This window comes from Kogia breviceps, chromosome 2 (assembly GCF_026419965.1).
Source record: "Kogia breviceps isolate mKogBre1 chromosome 2, mKogBre1 haplotype 1, whole genome shotgun sequence".
NCBI classification, from domain to species: domain Eukaryota; kingdom Metazoa; phylum Chordata; class Mammalia; order Artiodactyla; family Physeteridae; genus Kogia; species Kogia breviceps.
This window is the reverse complement of record NC_081311.1, coordinates 6,084,757-6,108,710: the sequence shown is the minus strand read 5'-3', so window position 1 is coordinate 6,108,710 and position 23,954 is coordinate 6,084,757. Positions and strand designations below refer to the sequence as shown.

The following is a 23,954-nucleotide window of genomic DNA, read 5'->3' as shown; positions in this document are numbered from 1 at the left end:
TTCCTCAGGGTAGAGGACCACGGGGCTGAAAAAGAAGGTTGGATCCGAGTTGCGCAAAAGATCTGGTGGAGCGAATATGGAACGAGGAGTCTGCCAGACTTGGGCTGGAGATGGAGTTTTGCCCATTACAGCGGAGGGACTCTGGGGAAGCCGCTTTCCCAGGCTTTGCCTCCTCAACCATAATCTGAGGGACGCAACGCCCGCCCGCAGCTCAGTGAGCGTCGCGCGAGAACGTGCCAAGGCTTGGTGCCAATGCACGAGACGCGCCTCTCCTGAGACAGCGGCTGTGACTGGGAAGGGGGTGACAGCATCCCTTGGCGTGAGCACCGGCAGCTCCGGGCTGCGGCCTCAGGACCAGGCTCCTGGTGACTGAGCCTCAGCTGCTCTGTAAAGCAGCGGCACTAACACCTGGCCCCGCCCTCCCAAAGCAGAAACTGTGGTGACGGCGAAGAGTAAAGTGTGACACAGCCTGCTTGTCACCCGCCCTCGGGGGCGTGTGTGTGCGCCTGTGCGCGAGAGCACGTGTCAAAGCATGAGCGTGTAGGCGTGGGTGCGTGCACACCTCGCGCTCGGGTATCCTAAACGCCACTTAAAAATGCAGTGGTCTTCACAACGAATACCTAGTTTACAACTCTAGACACCAGGTTCCTCATCTGTTACGTGAATGCTTCCCTTAAGTCTGTCAAAAGCACAGGTGATTCCCTACGAAATTAAGCCTCATTTTAACCACCAGGCCCGCAGGGGATGGGAAAACTCTTGGCTCATTCCAAAGCTGTGAGCCCCCAAGAGTCCTCGTGCCAGATTTCCAAGCAGAAGCGAGCCAGGACTGGATGTGTCTGTCCCGTTACAAAACACAGCGGCTAAGCTCCTCTGGGACAGGGGCAGAATTCTCTCCCCGTCACTGGAACATGGTGCCCGTGTGTGACAGTGTCCAGGAGCGTCTGGCGCGCACGGGGATGCTCGTGGGCCTAGGGACTCGGGAGCAGGGCCGAGGCACGAAGCAGCGAGAGCATCAACCACGAACCGTGAACGCTGCGCCGACACTGTGCTAACGAGGGCCGGGCATCTTGGGGAGACGTATGATATGGTACAAAACTAACGTATGGCCCGAACTTCCCGTTTGACTTGGAGTCCTTTCAAAGGAAGGATAAGCTCTATGGCGGCACTCGTTTTTATGACCGATTTTTCACGTTGCACTTCATTCCCTCCATTCAAGAGCTGCTTCCGCTTTAATCCCCCTTTCTGCTGGGATCTCCATGCATTTCTCTCTCCTTATCTTTTCCCCTTCAAGCTTCAAATGAAGAAGGATGACTTGTTTGCTTCCCTCCTCTCTTCTCTCTTCCAGGACAGAGCTTTCCTTGCCTGCCCGTCTTTGATCAGCCTTTTTGAAGCAAAGCAGGATGTTCCTTCTCTGCTTTTTCTCTGCAAAACTGTAATCTGCTGGGCTCTAATTAATGCATCCCCTAGGACACTCGAGTTTCCCTCCACATTCCTAGCTCTGAATGTATTTTGGGGTCACACCATATTTCACATAATTTTTACTCCTATATTCTTTCTCAAAATCTACCAGGCTGGTGCTACTCTAGTTGCATTTTTATTTCCCCTCTCGATTGATTCTTCTGCCAGGAAGCAGTTGATCGAACACAGCTTTGTCTCTGGTCTGATTCTCTCCTCTCAAGATCATAAAGTTGACTACATAACTCCGGAATTCCTCTGTTGATGCATGGTCTGCTGCTTTTGTAACAACAGCACAAAGATCTGGGAAACTGAAATTCTCAGGAGCTCCGTGGCCACGCAGCAGCTTGCTCCGTCAGTGTTTCCACCCCGTCTTGGTGGTCGACACCAGATGAGGCAGCGCTCACTCCCCTGACTCTTCCTGGAACCCCAGCCATAAGTATTTCACAATATTCCTCTTTGCCGAGTTGTGCTTTGTGCCAGGTACCCGGGGTGCGGCGGGCGGACATTCTCCAGGTGCCGGAGACAAGAGGTGGTCCTGAGACTCAGACGCTCTGCAGAACCTGGTCGGAGAGCTGGACCCCTCTGGGAGGGAGAACCCGGGGACCCTGACAGTTACCTGTGCCTTTGGGGGGCAGGCCTGGGATGAAGGACAGGGAGTGGAGAGCAAGTGGCAAGGCCAAGCACAGGGGGCAGATCTGTCCTATTGAAATGTTACTCAGGAATACTCTACCCAGTCATTCATCTTCATAATTTAAAACTGATTAGTTAATGTCACTGGTTTGCAGATTGTTTTATTTAGTGTAAAAAGGAGCCATTAGGAATTCCCTTGAAGATACCCTCATCTCTTTATCCATCAAGGGTTTGATACCCTATGAAAACCACCTGAAAAGCTATCAGACCAACCTGGACGTCTCCATTTACGCCTGGTCTCAGTTTAGCTAGCTTAGAGTTTTCACAAACATGTGGAAGCTGTTGTTGGAGTTGGCCTGTAGTTTCTGTGTGTCCCTGGCCCTCATTCTGTCCTTTTTCTGGTTTTCCTTCATGTACCCACCCTTCTCCCCCACCCGCACCAGCCCCTGAGGCTGGGTGCGGTTCACACTCAGCCGGGCCCAGGGGTTGGTCACATAACCTGTTAAATTAGAGCACTCCACCCACCGCTTCCTTGGTGGCACAGTGGTTGGGAGTCCGCCTGCCAATGCAGGAAACACGGGTTCGAGCCCAGGTCCGGGAAGATCCCACGTGCCGCGGAGCAACTGAGCCCGTGCACCACGACTACCGAGCCTGCGCTCTAGAGCCCACGAGCGACAACTACTGAGCCCGCGTGCCACAACTACTGAAGCCCAAGCGCCTAGAGCCTGACTGTTTCAGGGAGGAGCCCATGACCCAGTGAGGGTCAATAAGTTGCATTTTGAGGACTTCTGCTGAGCTTAAAAGAAGGGTCCTCATTCTTCTACTTGCCCTCTGAGGATGTAAGTCTGGAGCTGCCTGAAGACCCTCTGTCACTGCAAAAATAAACAGTGCCTGAGAATGAAATCAACACAGAAGAAGGTGGAGGCCAAAGATGGAGAGAGAATGGATTCTGACAACATCAGTTAGGCCCTGGAACCAGTCAAGCCTGAAGCCATCTCTGGACTTTTCGATAGCATGGATCTACCTCTATGCTTGGTCTTTAAGCCAGTTTGAATTAGCTTTTATGTTCTTTGCACACAGTGACCTCTATATTAATTTGAAGGTTGGAAATATCTAGCCTTCAAAACAGGTCCACCTTTTAGGTTCCAGAGAGGTACGACAGTAAAGTGCCGACTTCCCATGTATGTGTTAGAGACTCTCTACTCTCAGACGGGAGCGGGGTGACTGTAATTCTCAGGTGTGTGTGACCCTGTGTGCTCCACCCGGCTCTTGTAGGAGCAGCGTAGCTCTGCATAGTATTAACCCAGAAGCACAGCATGTCCACGCCTCCCTGACTGGTCCAGTCCCAGAATCAAAGAACGTAAGACTGTCTCAAGTGGCTGATTGTTTTTCCATTGGCTGCTCACTCAAGGTCAGGCACAGGGCTGGGCTTTCCTATGGGTCATTGTACTTATGTTCACAACCACCAGTCTCAGCTAGAGTCTTTATCTCCATTTTAAATACAAGGCAACTGGAGCTCAGAGAGGCCCAGGGACTGGTCACTGCTTGGGCTCTTGTGCTCCGGGGCATGGACGTCTATCTGATGGTCCCAGAGGGCCCACCTCGAGTTGGTCACTCACCCTGGCCCAGATGCCAGCGGGCCTGACCCCGCCCTGTCCTTCATCTCCGTGTCCTCCAGGTGCCTGTGCCCTGGTTCTCCAGGAGAACTGGGCCCTTATCCCCACGCACCTCTTCAGTCCTCTAACTGAGCCCACCCTCCTCCCTCCACCCCTCGAACCTGCCCACTGTGCCCTGGGGACTCATGCCCCCCCCCCAAACTGCCCTCCCCCTCACGCGCTCCTGAGTGTCCCCAGCACCTCCTCACCCCAGCCCGTGTCTGCTGCTGTGGTTTCCCTGCGTGCGACTGGGGCAGGCGAAGGGGGAGGGGAGCCAGTTCGGAACAGACTGTTAGAGTCCAGTGGTAAATACTTAAAAATGAATCCGGGGGCTTCCCTGGTGGCGCAGTGGTTGAGAATCCGCCTGCCGATGCAGAGGACACGGGTTCGTGCCCCGGTCCGGGAAGATCCCACATGCCGTGGAGCGGCTGAGCCCGTGAGCCGTGGCCGCTGAGCCTGCGCGTCCGGAGCCTGTGCTCCGCAAAGGGAGAGGCCACAGCAGTGAGAGGCCCACGTACCACCAAAAAAAAAAAAAAAAAAAAAAATGAATCCGGTATCTCAAGGACTGGGGGAGACGTGAGGAAGCAGAACCCCCGTCCTCTGATGGTCAGAGTGGGAACCGGGCGGGCACGCTGGCAGGACACGGTGGCAGGACCGGGCGGGTCACACCCTTCCCTCCTTCGGGCGCGTCCATCCGAGCCGCGCCCGGGTCACGGAGCCCGAGGCCTGCGGGGCCGCTCGCCGGCAGCTGAGAGAGACTGGAAACCACCTAAACGCACGTGGCGGAGAAAACGAGGAGAGGAAACGCGGGTGTTCGTGGAGCGCAAGGCTGTGCGCAGCGAGGGAAGAGGCCGCCCCTCACGCGCCAGGAAGGGCGACGCCAAAACGATGCCGCACGCGGACACCGACTGCAGGGCGCGCCGCCCTCCTTCGCGCACACGTAAGGCGTGCAGGTGGCCCGCGCCGCGAGAACGGCAGCGGCGGGGAGACACGTGTTGGGGGCGCACGTGGGGCAGGGACGCCCCGGGAAAGGACGGGCCCGGGGACGTGCGGCCGGAGGCCCGGCCGCACCCTCCCTCGGGCCGGTCCAGCCGCCAGCCGGGCCCAGGGCTGCGCGTGCTGACCAGGCCGCGGCCAGACTCGGGGGCTGTTATTCTGGAGAATTCCGTCCACTAGCGGCTGCACCGTCTGTGCGTAGGAGCCGCCAACGCGACTATTCGTTGATTCACGAGTACCTGTAAACGCCGACAGCGCGGCAGGTCTCGGCAGGCAAGGCTTCCGAGAGCGCCGCTTCCTGCCCCTGCGCGGGGCGTCTGTCTCCATCCACAGCCGCTAAACCCCGACCAGGGCCCCTGCTCTCCACTTCGCTCCCGTCGTGTGTAGTGCGTCACGTGTGCTGAGTTGTCCAAGGTGCATCGTGTGCCTGCGGTGTGTTGTGTGTGTGTTGTGTTGATATGTGTGGTATATCGTGTGCGATAAATTGTGTGTGTGTTACAGGGTGTCTGTGGTGCTTGTACTGTGTGTGTTGTGGTGTGTGGTATATAGTGTGTGGTACATGTGTGTGCTAAGGTGTGTATGTGTAGTGTGTGTAGATTGTGTGGTGTGTGTGGTGTGTATGTTGTGTGTGTGGTATATTGTGTGTATGTTGTGTGTGTGTGGTGTATGTGGTATATTGTGTGTGTGTGGTGTGTATGTTGTGTGTGTGGTATATTGTGTGTGTGGTGTGTATGTTGTGTGTTGTATGTGTGTGGTATATTGTGTGTGTGTGGTATATTGTGTGTGTGGTGTGTATGTTGTGGTATATTGCGTGTGTGGTGTGTATGTTGTGTGTGTGGTGTATGTGGTATATTGTGTGTGTCTGTGTGGTGTATTATGTATGTGTCTGTGGCGTGTGTGGTATGTTGTGTGTGTGTGGTGTGTATGTTGTGTGTGTGGTGTGCATGCGGGGTGTGCACCGAGGCTCCTCCTCCGCCACGGCACGCAGCACTCACAGACCCACGGCGCACAGTCCTGCGTTCCCTGGGCCGCCGCCGTGCCGGGCCCTCCGTCCTTCCCTCCGCAGACCCGCACTCTGGTGGCAGAGGCCAAAGCAAAGCAGGACTTTGAGGACACAAGCTGCTAGTTCACAAACTAGATAGAGAAACCCAGTCAAGAGGCTGAGGCAGCTGGGAATCTGTCAACAGACTGGTTTTCCTGGGGAGCCCACAGAGCCCGCTGGGGCCGGTTGCTGTGACTGGAAGGCAGGGCTGGCTCGTCCTCGGCAGCAGAAGGGACTGTTTCCTGCGTCGGGCGGGGGCCCCTGCCACCCAGGCCTGTACTCAGCTCACCTGGGTCTGTGCTCAGTCAGACCCTCACTTTGTGTCCTAGTGAGAAGAGGCCCTTTTCATTTTTATTAAGCAAGCAGCTGAAATGCTACTACCTAATGTCCTATTTTTTTTTTAACACTGGGAGTTGTTTGGCATCGAGCCACAAAAACAAAAGATATTCCCCAAATCCTTGGCTGCTGAAACCCAGCCAACCTACCAGGCCTGAGGACAGCCTCGAAAGAGGAGCGGCGAAGGAAGGCAAGCTGAGATGGGAGTGGTGGGGTGCGGTGCCCTCCGCATTGCCGGGCAAGGGCTCCTCGGTTCTGCCAGGCAGGGGCGAGGTCCGTCACTCTAGTGCTTTAGAGCGATTGGAGAAGGGGGTGGTCTGCGGTAGCTGTGCTTAAGGCCAGAGCTGCCACTGTCAAGGTCACTTACCTGAGACCAGAACAAGTGCTGAGACTGACCGTGGAACCAGAATAGCCCTGCACGTGTCCATGGTAGTAACAGTGACCCTGAAAGGAGGAGAAAGTCGGTTCAGTCATGCTGTCTTCTTGCCCACTCACAATAAACCAACGGCCTCCAATCATCTTGTTTTCAGCTACAGAATTCCCTTTTGCATAAAATATTGAACCAGCCAGCGGTCTTAATGTTTCATGCCAGCCCCACGTGACCCAGCCAGGATCTATGGCAGGAACATCTGATTTACTTAGAGATTATCAACAGGGTTTCTAATTGCATCCTGGTTCCATTCTCGTCTCTCTGACACCGTTCAGGAAAGCCCTGATGTGGAAGGTTTTACAAACTCCAGCAGCTGAACAAATCACATCGCCATTTTCCACATTACAAATTGTCTTTTGTAATGAGATGAGGAACCGTGTGGGGTATTTAAGCACACTGTGAAATGTAATAAAATGAGGCCAAATCGATGGCTTATGAAAACAGAAAAGGCTATGAGAGGAAGGGGGTGAGGAGAGATTAGCGGGTACCTCGATGAACTGCCCAACTGAGAGCAGAAAGACTCTCTTAGCAGGAGAGAAAAATAGGAAGGTCTTCTGAGACAAAAGTCCTCGGGTGACATGCCTGCAATATTCCATTTCTTTAATAAGGTCACTTGCAAAAAGAAACCACAGCACGGACACGTCCTTAGTGAAGATAGGTATCTGTCCGGAATCAAGGTTAATTTTATTGTGGAACGAATGTTATGTTGCAGCCCCAATTAAGTGGCTGGCTGGCAAGAAACGCCAAGTGCATTAGCGCTCCTCATTCAAGGCCTCTCTGAACGCCAGCGGTGTGCGGTCCCGAGGCAAAGGGCTGCGTGTTCTAAGGGACAGGAGAAGTGGACGCTGGGTTTTCAGCCTCAGCACACAGCTCCTTCAATCAGGACCACAGTTAATCACTTTTTCCAGGGAAGGGCAGGGTGTCCAGTTGTCCTGCCCGACAGGGACAACATTCCAAAGACCACCTTGACTCTGCTAAGAAAGAAGGCCAGATGGGATTGAGTGGCCAGGGAAATCCCATATCATGAAAAAGGGGCCAAGATGATCTCTTTGTCACTGAACAGAGGACAAAATTTGGGGATCATCTGAAAAGGCAATTACAGGAAGGGAGGGCTGCAGAACATTTGTTATTTTGACTTTTTCTTATTGATTCTGGAAGTTCTTTATATATTCAGGATATTGATTATGTGAGAAATGTCTTCTTAACTGACGATATCTTTTATTGTATTTACTACAAGAGTTTCCAATTCTTATACAATCAAATGTATGCATATTGTGCATTGCTTAAGATGGCTTTCTTCAACGTTATACATATGTCCTCTCTTATTTTCTTCTATTTTTTAGAACTAGTTCTTAGAATTAGTTATTTAATCTAAATTGGAATTCATTCTCGTAGAGGTATGAGGTTGGAATCCAACCTTCCCCACAAACTAAGAGACAGCTGTTCTTCACCACCGTTTTCCTTTTCTTACTGATCTGAAATGTCACCTTGTCAGATATCGAATGCGCACATACGTATGTAGCTCCACCTCCGTGTTCTCTATGCTGGTCCACTGAGGCAAACCTCCATCTGTCCATTCCTGAGCCAACACCACACTGTTTTAATTCCTATTATTCTATGGAACATTTTGATATCAGAGCAAGTTCTCTTTTTTGATTGTGATTAAATTCACATACCATAACATCCACCTTTTAAAAGCATACTATTATGATTATGGGTGTTAGTACATTCATGGTGTTGTGCAACCGTCACATCTAATTCCAAAACATTTTCATCACCCCAACAAGAAACCTCACACCCATTAGCAGACACTTCCCATTAGCCACCCCTGGCAACCACTAAACTACTTCCTGTCTCTGTGGATTTGCCTATTCTATTCATTTTATTTTACGTTAAGTGGAATCATACAAAATGTGGCCTTTTGTGTCTGGCTTCCTTTACTTCGCATAATGTATTCAAGGTTCATTCATGTTGTAGCAAGTATTAGTACTTAATTCCTTTCTTTTTGCTGAATGAAATGACATTGTAGGGATATACCAAATTTTGTTTTCCCATTCATCGGTTGCTGGGGATTTGGGCTGTTTCCACTTTTAGACTATTATGAATAATGCTGCCATGAACATTTACGTACAAGTTTCTGTGTGGACATAGTTTTTGGGTTCCCTTGGGTATACACTATGGGTAGGTATATGGTTATACATCTGTAAGTGGGATTGCTGGATCTTACGGTGACTCTGTTTACATTCTGAAGTACTGCCAACATTTTCCCAAGCGGCTGAACCATTTTACATTCTCAGTGTATGGGATGAATGTATGAACTTGTCCACATCCTCACCCACATTTGTTACTGTCTATGATGTTGATTACACCCATCCTAGTATATGTGAAGTAGTGTCTCACTGTGGTTTTGATTTTCATTTTCCTAATAACGTATGATGTTGAACATCTTTTCACATGCTTATTGGCCATTTATGCATCTTTTCTGGAGAGATGTCTATTCAAATCCTTTGCCTATTTTTTAATTGGTTTTTTGGGGTCTTTTTATTGTTAAGTTGGAAGAGTTCTTTATATACCCTAGATTCTAGACCCTTACCAGAGATATGATTCGCAAATATTTTCTCCCATTTTGTGGGTTGTCTTTTCACTTTCTTGATGTCTTTTGTAGCACAAAAGCTGATCATTTTGATGAGGTCCAAGCTCTCTATTTTCTTAATTTGGTTGCTTATGCTCTAGCTGCCATATCGGAGAGACCCTTACCTAACCTAAGGTGATAAAGACTTACACCTATGTTTTAAGAGTTTTATAGGTTTAGCTCTTACATTTAGATCTTTGATTCACTTTGAATTAATTTTTGTATATGCTTAACGTAGGGCTCCAGGTTCACTCTTCCGCATGTGGATATCCAGGTGCCCTGAACCATTTGCTAGAAAACCATTCTTTCCCCAGTTTGTCTTGGCAACCTTGTTGAGAGTGAGTTTTCTTTTGATACTATTTTTTCTTCAGAAGTTTCTACAGTATTATTGCCTATTTTCTCTTTCAGGTGAATTTTAGAATCAAATTTTAAGCTCCGCAATAATCCTTTGAGATTTCAGCTTGACTAATTTGAGTGTAGAGGTCAATTTAGTCAGGATTTGTAGTTTTCAAATAAAAAGTTTTTCTATTCATATACACGGTATGTCTCTCCACATAATAAGGCCATTTTTAATGTCCTTCTGCCTAGTTTTAGATGGTTTTTTTTTTTTTTTTTTTTTTTTTTGGAACGGCTTTGGAAAGTTTACACTTGGCTTATGTCTAGGTACTGTACAGGCTTGTTGATATCCTAAATAGGGTCTTTTTTTCTATTACATCTTATACACGGTTATTTTTATTTTTTTTTATTTTATTTTTTTAAATTTATTTTATTTATTTTTTTTTTTTTGCGGTACGCGGGCCTCTCACTGTTGTGGCCTCTCCCGTTGCGGAGCACAGGCTCCGGACGCGCAGGCTCAGCGGCCATGGCTCACGGGCTTAGTTGCTCCGCGGCATGTGGGATCTTCCCGGACCAGGGCACGAACCCGTGTCTCCTGGATCGGCAGGCGGATTCTCAACCACTGCGCCACCAGGGAAGCCCAACACGGTTATTTTTAATGTAAAGGAAAAGCTTTTTTATTTTTTAAAGTTGATCTTGTGTCAGAGACTCCTGCTGGGCCACCTCATCAGCTTAACAATTTGTAGCAGAGCTTGGATTTTTTTATGTTGTTGACTATATACACCAGCTGGAAATAATGACATTTCCTGGGCCTCCTTTCGGACCCCCATACAACGTTGAGGAGTGGGGTGGCCCGGTGGCCAGGGACAGAGGTAGGAGAGGGCATTGCCCACAGAGGGAAAGCACGTGCACAAACACAGGCAATGGGGAAGGGGGACAGCTCAGGGAGGGGCTTTGTCTGCTTGGCTGGGAGACTCAGGCGCGGAGGCAGACTCACTGCCCCATTTCTCCTCTGGCGAGGATGTCCTCTTCAGTGAGCACGTGGCCCAGGGAAGGGGGCACGAGGGACAGTGCTGAGGGACACTGCCCAGCCAGCCGCCAGGCATCCAGCCGGGCCATGGGGGACCCTTGCATCCGGCCTGCCTCTTCGGTTTCCATGGTGAGTAACTTTGGAAAGGCTCCATGGTTCCCCCCTCCCTAGGTAACTCTAGCTTTGGGTACTGAAGGGAGTCATCATAACAATTCTCTAAACGTGGGGAGGTTGTGTAACTGGATTTTAGTGCCCCAGGGCATCAGAGGGGCCTGGTCCCCTCTGCACAGGGTGGGGGGATGTCAGCCCGGGGAACCCAGCGGACATGTTGGAGCTGAGATGACTCAGGAAGTGAAGGGACCCAGCTGGTGGTGTAAGTTAGGCTGCCTGGGGGAACGAGCATCGCTGGTTTCTGACTTACCCATCTTTGAGGGTCTCGTACATTAAATAATTTGCCCCGTTTTAGGTAACTGTGAAATATTGCTTTAGGAAACCAAGTATTGGTTAAAAAATTAAAAACCAAATGGTGACAATAGTCTTAATGACCGACCTCTGAAATTTCAAACTCATTTATTCTCAGTGTCAATTTACTTTTTAACAGATTACTTATCAAATGTGCTTTCGAATTAAATACCCAGGAATATAAGCTTATTAAAGAAGGAGCTGAGAACAAATTAGTATAAAATTAATTTCCAGTTCAACAACTAGGCTGAATTATTGCTTATAAAAGAGGAGGGGGTGAAGAAAAAAAAGCGGAGCGGGTGGATTCTAGCTCTTGTACTCTGGTCCTTAAACAACCGCAACTCTCTTGGTCAGTACCAGAGTTAACGCCTCATTTCTCAGCCCTACAACTGCCTGCTGTTCACCTTCCGACAGGTGACTAGCAAGCCGTTGCTCACTCTTGACTATTAACTAGAACGCCAAATTCCAGATCCTCCAGGACAATTGCAACCTCCTGAAGTTTTGTTGTTTTCAATATGATTAACTAAGTGTTTAAACAAATGTGATTTGGTTTTTATAATATAGAAGTCATCATATAGATACATTGACAAATCAGAGAGACAGACCCATCCCACTAGGGGTCACATAACTGACTGGGGAATTTGACCACGGGGAGTGGAGGAGATGTACGTTCCTTCTTCTCTGGGGGGCTTGATCCCCTTTGGCGGTGGCCACGGTCGAGGGAGAAGCGCAGGCAGCATCCCACGGGGGCCACAGTGCCCGCTCAGCAAAGTCTCCAGGCGAGTGTGTGTCCCCATATCTGAGGGCCAGGTTGCCTCCTCTAGACTGATGTTAACAGGCAGGAACCTGCCAGGCCTTGTAGATTTGCAAACACGTGGCCTGCTGGATCTGGATGTGGCCACTCCTGTGAGAGATGCAGGCATCCATCATGCCTCGGGGGTCTTGTGCCCCAGGGCCCACTGGCTCTGTCCAGCACAACAATTACCCTTGCAGGCCTCCCCAGCTGCACCCCCTCCCGATTGCCTCAGGAGGGCCAAACCATACCGTCTCTTTCTCTCATGCTCATGTCTCTCAAGACGTGGCTGAACGTCATCGTATTTGCACAGCCGTCTTGGCCTAGTTCTGCTGATCCAATACATTCTCTTTCTACCAGCAAAACATAACAGAACATAGTCCCAAACAGGCATAACCACAAAATTACATCTTTTCCTTTACAAAACCTCTAACCATTTATTTTATATACTTATTGCTTAACCTAATGCATTTCCCCCCTCTGGTAAAATAAACTCTCCTTCTGTTTAATACTATCAATCAAATATAATGGTGGGGAAGAGGATATAGAATAAGAACACTTGAGCCTGAAAATAGTAGCCCTCAACTCTATGCCATACGGGAAGTAAAATAAAAATTCTGTTACCCAACTCTCAGTGGACTAGAAAGAAAGGAATTTTATAGGCTAAACTGCTACCAAAAGTGGCCTGACCTCGTGATTAAAAAGGACCTGTGACCAGACAAATTCCATTAGGGAGTAAGCTGAGAGAAAATTATTTTCAATGTTCTTTTCCTTGGGAACTTTAAAGGGTCTCTCCCGCTGTATGCAATGTGACAAACTGTCTTTTTTTTTTTTTTTTTTTTTTTCTTTTGCGGTACGCGGGCCTCTCACTGTTGTGGCCTCTCCCATTGCGGAGCACAGGCTCCGGACGCGCAGGCTCAGCGGCCATGGCTCACGGGTCCAGCCGCTCCGCGGCACGTGGGATCTTCCCGGACCGGGGCACGAACCCGTGTCTCCTGCATCGGCAGGCGGATTCTCAACCACTGCGCCACCAGGGAAGCCCTAAACTGTCTTGATTTAGCATTTGAATCGCGCAGTGCTCCAGCTGGAAGGGAACTTCAGGCCGCCCAAGACCAGCCTTCCCTGAACAGATGTGGAAACTGAGGCCCTGACTGGTTAAATAACTGTCTGAGGTCGCAGAGCTGGTTCACGGCAGAGCAGAGACGAAAAGTCAAGCCTCTCATCCCCAGGCCGGACAGCTTCCCTCCACATCTTGCTGCTATGAACATGCGCCCTGGCGATGAAAAGTTATCACCTCAAATCCAAACTTGGACAGAATACTTTTTCAAGTACAGCAGAGCCTCATCACTCAGGGAATCCGAGGAAAGTAAAGTCATTTCCAGACTCAGAAATAGCTGCAGAGAGGAGGGGTGTGAGGGCGAGTGAGTGTGTGTGTGTGCACACGTGCACGTGCGTGTGTGCCTGAGCCGCTGACCTGCGTTTCAGCACACCTGCGGTCCAGCCTTTCCTCCCCTGTATGGAGCATCAGGCCCCCACATACCAAGGGTTTGCTTGAGACTGAAAAAAGGTTACAGTGCATTCAAGCAAAGGAAAAAGTGACTGTGCAGCCCCGTGTGTTTCTCTGACTGAGTGACGTTACGCTGTCCCCTGAGAGTGTACGGGATGGATTGTTGAGAAGTCAGTCAGGACATCCATGCTCCCTAGGCCACGTCTGCTCGCAGCCCTGACAAGGACCGTGTCTGCTTAAAAGATCGGGAAGGACCAACCTCAGGAGCCGCTCGCGTTACTTCGCGGTGCTGGCGTTCGGCAGGAGAGAACGCGGCTTACAAACCTGTGTTCACCTGGGCTGGGAAACAGCGCCGCTGCGATAGTGAGCGCGCTGGACCGACCTGGAGCCGGAAGTCTTGTGCTTTGAGACTCAGTCTCTATTTTTAATTTGTAAAACGTGATGGACACTTGCTGCCCGGGGTCTTGGGGATCGAATCAATCTGTGAAATGTATGTCCTTGTCACAGATCCGGGATATGACAACATGTAATTAAACCCATTATGCTGTAAGCGCTATGTTCTGCTTGTCTGTTTCCCTCTGCACTGGACCCCGGCTCAGTGTAGGTTTGCCGACTGGGTGAATGAACACGTGTGAGAAAAGCTGACCCCTTGGAGAGCAGGGAGGGTGGTTTTCTTACACTGCTGCGCTAGTTCCTAACTCACAGCTCTCAATCTTCTCGGCTGTCGTGCGGGACTGTGTAGACAGATGAACAGGAGCAGGAGGGACTTGAGGGGCTTGGTGGGAGCAGGGTCAGAGACACATGCCTTCAGAGCCTGGTGTCCGGCACAGCCCATGGACCCCTTTCTTGCCCACAGCTCCCTCTCTCCTCCTATTATCCCGAGACATGAAGGACTTCAGAAGGAATGGATGGACCAGGGTAGTTCAGAGATGTTGTGGGGCTTCCCTGGTGGCGCAGTGGTTGAGAGTCCGCCTGCCGATGCAGGGGACGCGGGTTCGCGCCCCGGTCCGGGAAGATCCCACGTGCCGCGGAGCGGCTGGGCCCGTGAGCCATGGCCGCTGAGCCTGTGCGTCCGGAGCCTGTGCCTCGCAACAGGAGAGGCCACAGCAGTGAGAGGCCCGCGTACCGCAAAAAAAAAAAAAAAAAAAAAAAAAAAAAGAGAGAGATGTGAATCCATCATCAAGGCAGAGCAGTGGCTACAACGGGCTCACTTTTCCAGAAGCCTGACTGTGCGCCAGGTTCAGTGTCTGTTTCGTGTTCACGGTCCCAGCTGTTCAGGGCTCAAGCTGGGATTTTAGCCTGGGCAGCCTGCCTCCCCGGCTTCTGAACCCACCCTCTACACACACACACTGCTTCCAGACAGAAGGCTGTCTCAGAGCCTCTCCTGACACCTTTAGAGAAGGAAAGTGACCACACCTGGAGCTCCTCTGGGAACTCACTGCACATTCCACGTGGAGTTGGCTCTTCCATTGTTTGGCTCCTAAAGCACCTTTGCCACGCGGGTGCATCGTGTTGTCTGTGGTCAGCCGGTGCGTTCCTTGAGGATGGGGAACGTGTCCCCCTCCCTCCCGCACACCGCCACGTGGCACTAGACCTCACTCAGTTCCACTGGGCTTGAGAGTGAGGCACTCGGCAAATTCCCAGAGGGCTTTCTGCTCCTCCCCGTATCCCAGGACAACAGGCCGGCAGAGCATCCTCTGCTCTCCCCGAGAAGCACCTGCTGGGTCTCTCTCTTTGCAAACGAACGCCGGCCCATTCCTGACTCCACCTCGCTACAGTTTTATATACTAATTCCGCAACACAAGCAGCACGGCCATGGACGTACAACAGACACACTCCAGTGTTTGGTCTGCGTGATGGTGGTGAGGAGCTCAGACTCTCGACTCAGGCCGTGTGAGTCTGAATCCTGATTAGCTGGGGGCTTAGTCTAGTTTCTCAAGCCCTCCATGTCTCAGCTTCCTCATCTGGGTGTAAACATGGCAAATACTGATTTATTGTGAGGATCAAACAACAAAATGTTTGCGAAGCGCTTTGCACAATGCCCGGCATGTGGTTGGTGCTTACTTCGTGTTACGCTGGGCACTCCACAAACATTCGTTGTTGAACGGGTGTCTAAATGAATGAGAGAATGAACGCATGCATGAAGGGGGAAGGTATGTCACCATGATGGAATGGGGACACTGGTCTCAGAACTTTGGACTCGACTAAGGAGGCATCGAGGAAGCTCTTGGTGACCTGTGAGGACTGAAACACAAGTGCGAAAGGGAATGGCCCAAATAGAAAGATGCTCTAGAAGGATCACGTAGGCAGGAGCAGTAGCTGGATTAGACACGGGTGAGATGAGAAGTGGGGAGAAACGTCAGGCGGCCGTGACAATCTTCCAGCCGAGGAGAAGGGAGGGGCTGAGCTGCAGGAGCAGGTATGTCAGTGGATCAGCCAGGGGGTTAAGATGGCTGTGAAGGTGGATATCAACACAGGACACGGCGAGGACCTGAGGGGAAAAGGGGGTGCTTAGTGCCTCGGTCGGTGAGAGGACGGAGCCGCCTTTTGAGACAGAGGCAAGCCCGGAAGAGCTGACGAATTAGACGTGCAGAGAGTATGGAGAGGTTAGGGAAATTAAGTCCAGTTAAAATCATTTTTTAAGAATGTGATAACAGGCCTAGTCATACCTGGTACCTGAACGGGACGGGAATGGCCTCTGCCTTCCCTCCTACCCCCAGAATCATCTTCCATCCTCTTTAGATGCTCTCTAGCAGAGACGGGATGTGTCTGACTGCCCAATACCCATTTGCCCTGACATGTTCAGTCCTAGCCGATTGTAGAAGGTTCTACTCCTTTTTGATAGGAAACACATGTGCCGTGGAAATGAATGGGACGTCACTCAAGCAATACTTTTGATCAAGATATGGGATTTCACGCCTGTCTGATGGTCCGGCCTCAGTTAATATTGAAGGTCCCCTTTGGACGTCTGTTATAGCAAATGTTTCCATAAATTTTTTGAATGAGAAGCACATACAACAAATGGAACCCTTCGGGTGTAGAAGGTCAGATCTTTTGCCTTCTCCCCATCTCCATGCCCCTGGTCTCAGCAGCCATCTCCTCTTACCCGCGCTTTGGGCTCTTCCACGAGAGCCAAGTGCCTGACCTTGCCGGATCTCTGCTCTTGCCCCTCTGATGACCTTCAGGCTGCAGTCAGTGGAATCTTCCAAAGTCTGTCCCTAGTTATGACATCCCCTTGGTTGACACTTTTTAATGGCTTCCCCATCTTCCTCCATGACAACCAAATTGTCACCTCGGCCTCCAAGTCCTACATACTCTGGCCCCTGTCAAACTGTAGATACCTCCCCACTTGCGAGTAAAAGTTGGCATCAGCCAGAAATGTCCTTCCCTTTCCCAAGATCTTAAACTTCAGATCTTGGTTCACATGTTCCTTCCTCCATGAAGTCTTCCAAGATTCCTCAGACTACATTAGGCCCCTTCGCCTTTCCTTCGGTGCACTTAGCACAGATTTTAATTTGGTCTCTGATTCTTGGAATAATGTCAGTCTCTACCTTGTGGCTCCATGTGGGTCTCCTGTCTGTTTTTATCGTCAGTGGGAGTCACAGGGCCTGGCACAAAGGGGACGCTCAGTTAACAGGAGGATGTGTTTGGACCAAAAGCACTGACGACGTTTAGGAGACTTTCTGGAGGGCATTCTGGCCTTTCCCAGAGTTGCCTGTTGGGATGTAGGTATAGCATAGACATCATGGGCATTGTCTCCCACAGGCCTCATTAACAGAGACAGTATAAGACATAATCTTCCCTTAGATGCGGCCAGCAAAGGCTTAAGCCGCAAATATTTCATCCTGTCAGGATAACAGAGGGATAAAAGACAGGGGATCAGTTCCAAAACTAAAATCAGCCACTGGTTTGCCTGTCAACCAGCTTAGGCGGATTGTGGAGAGATTAAATTTAAAAAAGAAAGATGCTAGTGAAAAAGTGTTTCTTATTTTATATATAATTTTAAATTTAGGGAAATCCATTGTGTGCTGACTTTGGGGGAGAAGGGGATGAAATCAGCACATTTCTTTTTGTTTCCCAGCCTCTGACTCAGTAGGAACAAAACCCCCAAAGCTGCATCTGTCTCCTCACCACGAAAGACAATATGAGGCCCTGAGCTCCCCTTAAAGGGTTTCTGCTGGAAGATGGGCTGTGTCTAGGGCTAAGGGTTTTCTTTAGTGAACGAGATTGTTCACCCATCTTTACAGTCACGTGGCTGACAGCTCAGAACCGGCGCTCAAAGGAATGGGGGAAGGTGGCCCCAGATTACGAGAAAAGTCATTGTTTTTTCTAATTGTAAAAGCAATATACGCTTGCCGTTTCTGGAGGTTTCGGGGCACCAGTTAACCCAGCCTCCAGTTGGTTCACCTACTGAAGAAAGATTCGAAGAGTCCAATGAAGATCAAAATACACTACGAGCTTAACTACTTCTGAAAGAGGGGTTTCCGGTATATTCCATCAGAGGATACAACTTAGGTCAGGGCAGAAGTGAGCCTTCCTGCAATTTCTAACCCTCGTCTCCCCTCATCTCCCCACCCTGCTCTTACTAGCCAAGCCTGAGGACCCATCTTGGTGAAGCTGGTGCTGCAGGAGACCATTGCTTGGAATACTCCACAGGGGGGCCGGCGGGGCTCACCCACACTCGACTGAGGGAAGACAGGAAGGCCAGCTCATGGCCTTTCCAAGGCAGGGGCTCTGCCACCTCCCCAGTCAGCAGGGACCAGCGGTTGCCAGGGCTTGCTTCCTCCCGCCCTCCTCTCCCTGAGAAGATGCCTCCGTGGGGAGAAGTGAGGAGTGGGTCGTGGGGGGGAGGTGTTGGCCTGTCTATACAGTTACCTCGTAGAAAGACGAGGAGGACGAGAAATGTAACCCGTCCACCACTCCATATATATATATATATATCCATCAGCCCAAGAAGAAAAATACAGAGTCTCCACTGGAGACAACTACTGTCAATATTCCAGTGCCCTTCCATCCAGGCTGTTTTCTAAGATGCCTGGATTTATAGCCTCCAGCCTTCGCAATCCAAGTCCCCAAACAGCCCCAGCGGCTGTTGGACCCTCGTTCATCTATAGTCCTCTATTTCTTCTTCTCTCTTATCATATGTTTTCTTCCCAGATGAGAAAAAAGGACCAAAAGTGCCCTAAGAAGAGGAAATTGGTCAGGGAGATGGAGACAGAAAACATGAAACTATTAAAATAACTTTGGAAGAATAGCTTACATCTTCTAGATGGTCTGTAATCAACAGGCACCTTCACTATCATCTATAAGGGAGATTTGGAGGACTTGAGCCTATAGTCAAGTATTTCTAGGATCTCCTTTTTCTGTTTCTATTTGGAACAACAATTTACACCGTAAGGAGAGCTTTTGTGCTAATTCTAAAGGCGTATAAATGACATCCTCTTAGGAGAAAATAAGAGAAAAAAAAAAAGTCAAGGGAAGTCAGGGCACCAATGATTACTTGTATCTGAGATGGACCCTCGGGTCTTCTTTGGTGGCCTCCATCCTTATCCTGTGCTCCAGGGTCATATAGCTGTATCTGCCTACTGAACACCTTTGCTATGCTGTCCCACCACAAACTCAATAGGGACAAATCTGTCTTCACTGTCCCTTCCGCCTTCGAAAACCAACAACTGGTCCTTAATGACACCACTGAGAAACAAACTGCCCCTCCCATGGCTTAGGCAGGAGGCGGAGCCTTGTTGGTGCGTCTTCAGTTTTTTTTTTTTTCCCCTGTATTTTCACTCTGGAATTTTTATTGGACCTATTCTGTTCTCCTTAAAATATTTCAGATTTTCCTCTGACTTTTCTATTATCTCGCATTCCTGGAGGTGTTAATTCTCATTTCCCTTGTCATTTACGCTGGCTTTTGTTAATCGTGTGTTTTGTAATTTTGATTTTGGGTCGTCGTTAATAATATTCTTCTTCTTCTTTGTTTTTGATGTGGGAATCTCAGGTAACCTGGGCTGTAGAAATATCCCTATAGAACTATTTTCAGTTGACTTCAGCTTGGGCCCATGGGATGCAGGGTTGCTGATTTGGGACCAGTTTTGAGGTCAACATTTACTGGGAATTCCATTCCTATGCTGGTATTAGAAATTCGAACACCAGTCCACCCCATTCCAAATACACACTTTATGAGGCTAGCTGGGGTTTCACTTTCTCTATTTTTTATGAAATCTTTGTTCAATCCAGGACACCTGGAGACAATTCTCTCTGTTGCCCCTTCTCTGGACTGAGGTTTTACTTGTCCCTTTTTTCACAGAGGAAGCATCTCTCTGGGGCCCCAGCCTTGGTGGGATTCTCATTTGCCGACGCCCACTTCTTTTGTCCCAACCCCCAAGCACGGGGTCCTCTCTCTGGATCCTGAATAGCCCGTTGGGGTCCCGAGACCTCAACTCACCAGCTTAGTGCTCTGAGCTTACATCCCTGATTTGTTTCTGCTTCCCAGGGATTTCTTTGACTCTCCCAAGCTTGGTCGGGCATTAACAAAAATTCTGCCGACAATTATGGCTACTTGACGACATTTCAGTTGTAAATGTAAAGCCTTTCTCTAAGCTTATTCTTTTTAAAACAAATACCCATAGCTCTTTAAAACAAGTAACCATCCTGGTCCTCAGAGGGCAGCAACTCTCTTTAATGCCCACATTCACACCTTGGCCTGAGCACACGAAGCGTTTGTTAAGAGGAATAAATGAATAAAATTAGCATCTTGTCTAAGTTACATATAAAACTTCAGATACTAGAAAAGCTAAGAGGTGATAAATGTCACATTCCAGTAACAACCATGATATAGAATCACATGGACACGGTGGACACATTTAGGAAAGGTTAAGCAGAGTCAGTTTTCCTTTGAATTTCTTTAAGGGACTTACAAGTTTAACGCAGCCAAGTTCAGCCCAGGGGTGACTGCTTTCTGAGCCATCTCTAATTTGGGCTTGGTTTCCAGGAAGGATTTGCCCAGCTTAGCATCCCATGGTCACTGGCAGGTGGGTTCAGTGTCAGCCTGCAATCAAGCCATACCTTCAAGGACTATCCTGCCACATGCCTGGCCAAAGCCAAGTTTTTCTGGAGTTATAATGGAATGCCCAAACCGTAAGCAATGCTCAAACTCCTCTCAGGGTCTAAGTGAAAGATCTAAGCCTGTGACTTTGCTTGGAATAAAACAGCTACAGAGTTTAAGCACAGATCTGATAGCTGAGTATCATGGTGGTCCAAGCATGCATGACTTACTGTGTAATTTCGAACGAGGGAGACAGCAGTGCCATCTTGCAGATAGTGGGTTTCTGTGAAACTGCTGGCAATGAGGCCTCTGTGGAAAAATAAAAACAACATAAAAGATGAGCGTAGAATTGCAATGATATGTTGCTTGTGGATGTCTAGGCTGCAGGGTGGCATGGATCTGATTCCCTCCTTATTTTATAGATGACCTGCTGAGGCTCCCATAGGGCCTTCACCTGTTCAGGTGACCCAGGGAGAGCCAGGATGAGACTCAGCCAGGTGAGGCTCAGATGCATATGGGCTTTGAACAGTGGCCCCCGCAGTGCACGTGGTGCCCTCCTCACCCGCTCCCGCCTCATGCCTCCAACACACACAGGTGTGTGTGTACACGTGCACATGCACACACCCTGCTACGAACAGCACACGCAGATTTCTGAGTTGGGAGAACCACCCTTCTGGAAGTCACAAGGCCCCACTATCTAGAATCAGCAGCTAAGCTACCCACTGGAAAAATCATTTTGGACCCACAATATTGGCCCTGCTAGTACTGCAGGTGAGGGAGCCAGCTGTCAATATTAAAATGTCAAAGGATAGTTTAAAACAACAGTGAGGGGCTTCCCTGGTGGCGCAGTGGTTAAGAATCCGCCTGCCAATGCAGGGGACACGGGTTCGAGCCCTGGTCCGGGAAGATCCCACGTGCCGCAGAGCAACCAAGCCCGTGAGCCACAACTACTGAGGCTGTGCTCTAGAGCCCGTGAGCCACAACTACTGAGGCTGTGCTCTAGAGCCCGTGAGCCACAACTACTGAGCCTGTGCTCTAGAGCCCGTGAGCCACAACTACTAAGCCTGTGCTCTAGAGCCTGTGAGCCACAACTACTGAGCCTGTGCTCTAGAGCCCGTGAGCCACAACTACTGAGCTTGTGAGCCACAACGACTGAGCCCATGCGCCTAGAGCCCGTGCTCCGCAATAAGAGAGGCCCCCGCTTGCCGCAACTAGAGAAAGCCCACACGCAGCAGCAAAGACCCAATGCCAAAAATAAATAAATAAATTTATTTAAATAAAACAACGATGAAATGTTAGAAACAGTGCTGTAGGAGGTGAGGCAAAATGATTTTGGACACGTGGAAATACTGAATTTCTAAGATGACTTGGTAGAGAAGCAACACCTCTATTTACCCTATAACTAAAATTGCGTGCAATCTACTACATCTTCACTGATGGTAGCAAAGGCTGAGTTTGTTTAGGTTTTAGACTATTTTGTGATTTCTGCTGTCATACGCACATTCTATCCTGCTCAACATCACTGCAACAAGTACTTCCTGTGCACCAACTATGAGCTGGGTGCTATACCAGCTGCTGGGATATAAAGACAAATAAGGACACTGCCTGGTGAGGTGACAGACAAAACATAATACAGTGAGGGGAGGGCTGTCACAGAGGCGGGAACAGAGTCTTACCGGGTGAACGGACGCACAGCAGGTGGAGCGTAGTGAAAAGGGGAGGCTTTAGAGAGAACACAGGGGGAGTCAGCCAGGCAAAGGAGGGCTGGGAGAAGGGGATTCCAGACAGAGGATGGCAAGGCCAGGAGACCCAAGGGTCTGGAACCTGGGAAGCCAGGTGGGTGGGAAGCAGGGAAGAGCTCTAAACATCTCTGGGTTTTATCCGTCTGGGCAATAACGAGTCGAGAGCTGTTTTAAATACTGGACTTCGCAGGAGGTGCAGCACGCATCAATGATGCCGTCCGCCCTCCCTGCCCAGGGAATGCACTTTGCACCACTGGGTTCTGCTGGGGTCGCTCCACCCCCAGTCCCCAGATGAGTGCGGGACCCAAGCTAACCAATCTCTAAGCTTCTCTGCAGCCTGCCTGGAGCTAGAGCTTCTGGAGAAGAGGTCTTTCCTCTTTGTTCTCAAAGCTACACGCGAGAGCATTCAGGGCCTCCTTCAGCCTGGCCCTGGCTGCAGGAGGATGCTGCCCGGGGAAAACCCAGCCCTCACCAGCTGTGACAAAGGACAAAAAAGAGGAAATCTTCCAGTTGCCTTGGGGGCCCACTTTGCCTCTCCTTTTCCTCAGGAAACCCCTCTCTTCTGCTTCAGCTGGTGCCAGTTGGGTTTTGCAGCCAGAGTCCTGATAAATATGGAAGGGAAGAAATCAAAGTGGCAACGCTGTACCAGATGAGAGAGCGTTTCTTACAAAGTCAGATTTCTCAGACCCTCCCCCAGCCGAGTCCGGAACTGAGAGTCACCTCCCCGTTTTATATGGGTTTCGATTTATTTAGGACATGCCTGGTTTAAATCAGTCAGACCCTCACAGCGGGTCTGAGTTGCGCTCTACTTAACAGCGAGTGTTTGAGAAGAAAGCTCCAGAAATCTACAAGGCAGACGACCTCTCACACTCACTGGCAAAGCTCACGGGCTCTTCCGCACCCCTCGCTTTTCCCTCGGCTCAGGAGGAGATAATTCTGGCTGGAGGAGGTTAACCTCCCTGCGGCTTTTGGCCTCAAACTCCCGTCCCCTAAGTGTCCCTCCTCTGGGTGTCACAGGGCCCCCGGGGCGGGCTCACTGCCAGGAGCCCCGCCTGGAGGGTCAGAGGCAGAGGAAGGAGAGCGGGCAGGGGAGGTGACGGGGCTTTGGAGAAGGAGCTGGCGGTCGTCCTTCACGGGGCCGAGAGTTCCAGGAAGGGGTAGGAGGCTGGCGACCTTGCCAGGGCAGCTGCAGGGGTGGGCCCAGGAGGTGGGGACCGGGCAGGGCACGGACATTTTCCAGAGGGTGCTTCCAGAGGGGAGCAGAGAGATGGGGTGTGGAGAGGGGAGGGGGTCATCTAAAGGGACAGGCTGGAGAGATGGGGGCAGAGAGGGGCAGGGGGCGGAGCTGCAGAGCAACAGGTGGCCGGTGCCCAGAGCACAGGGGACAGCGAGGACAGAAGCCATCGCCCGAGTGAGGTGGGACCCGTAAAGCCCTAAGGGTTTGGTGAAGGAGGGAGCTTAGTAAGCTTCAAGATGGCAGAGAAAAGGCGCAAAGGAAAATTTAATAGAATTGAAATGATGATCACTTATTAACGCGTTACTACTCAATAATCATTGTATTTTACTCATCTCTTACTAATAATTTAGTAATTCTGTTCCTAACCGTGTTGGATCCTCCTTTTGGACAAATCAAGCTACGTGAATACCTAATACTTTTTTTTTTTGTGATACGCGGGCCTCTCACTGCTGTGGCCCCTCCCATTGCGGAGCACAGGCTCCGGACGCGCAGGCTCAGCGGCCACGGCTCACGGGCCCAGACGCTCCGCGGCACGTGGGATCCTCCCGGACCGGGGCACGAACCCGTGTCCCCTGCATCGGCAGGCGGACTCTCAACCACTGCGCCACCAGGGAAGCCCGTGAATA

General features: G+C 50.2%; 1 protein-coding gene across 2 annotated transcripts in view; it reads right to left on the bottom strand.

Moving 5' to 3' along the window:
• Nucleotides 1-23,954, bottom strand: part of ADAM12 (ADAM metallopeptidase domain 12) — a 675,955-nt gene that overhangs the window by 121,854 nt on the left and 530,147 nt on the right. For both annotated transcript variants that reach the window (XM_059053840.2, XM_067024331.1), the window contains 2 exons: nucleotides 20,580-20,658; nucleotides 6,485-6,561 (listed from right to left, as the gene is read on the bottom strand). In XM_059053840.2, coding sequence (XP_058909823.1) covers nucleotides 6,485-6,561; nucleotides 20,580-20,658 — 156 coding nt within the window. The remainder of the gene's footprint in view (nucleotides 1-6,484; nucleotides 6,562-20,579; nucleotides 20,659-23,954) is intronic.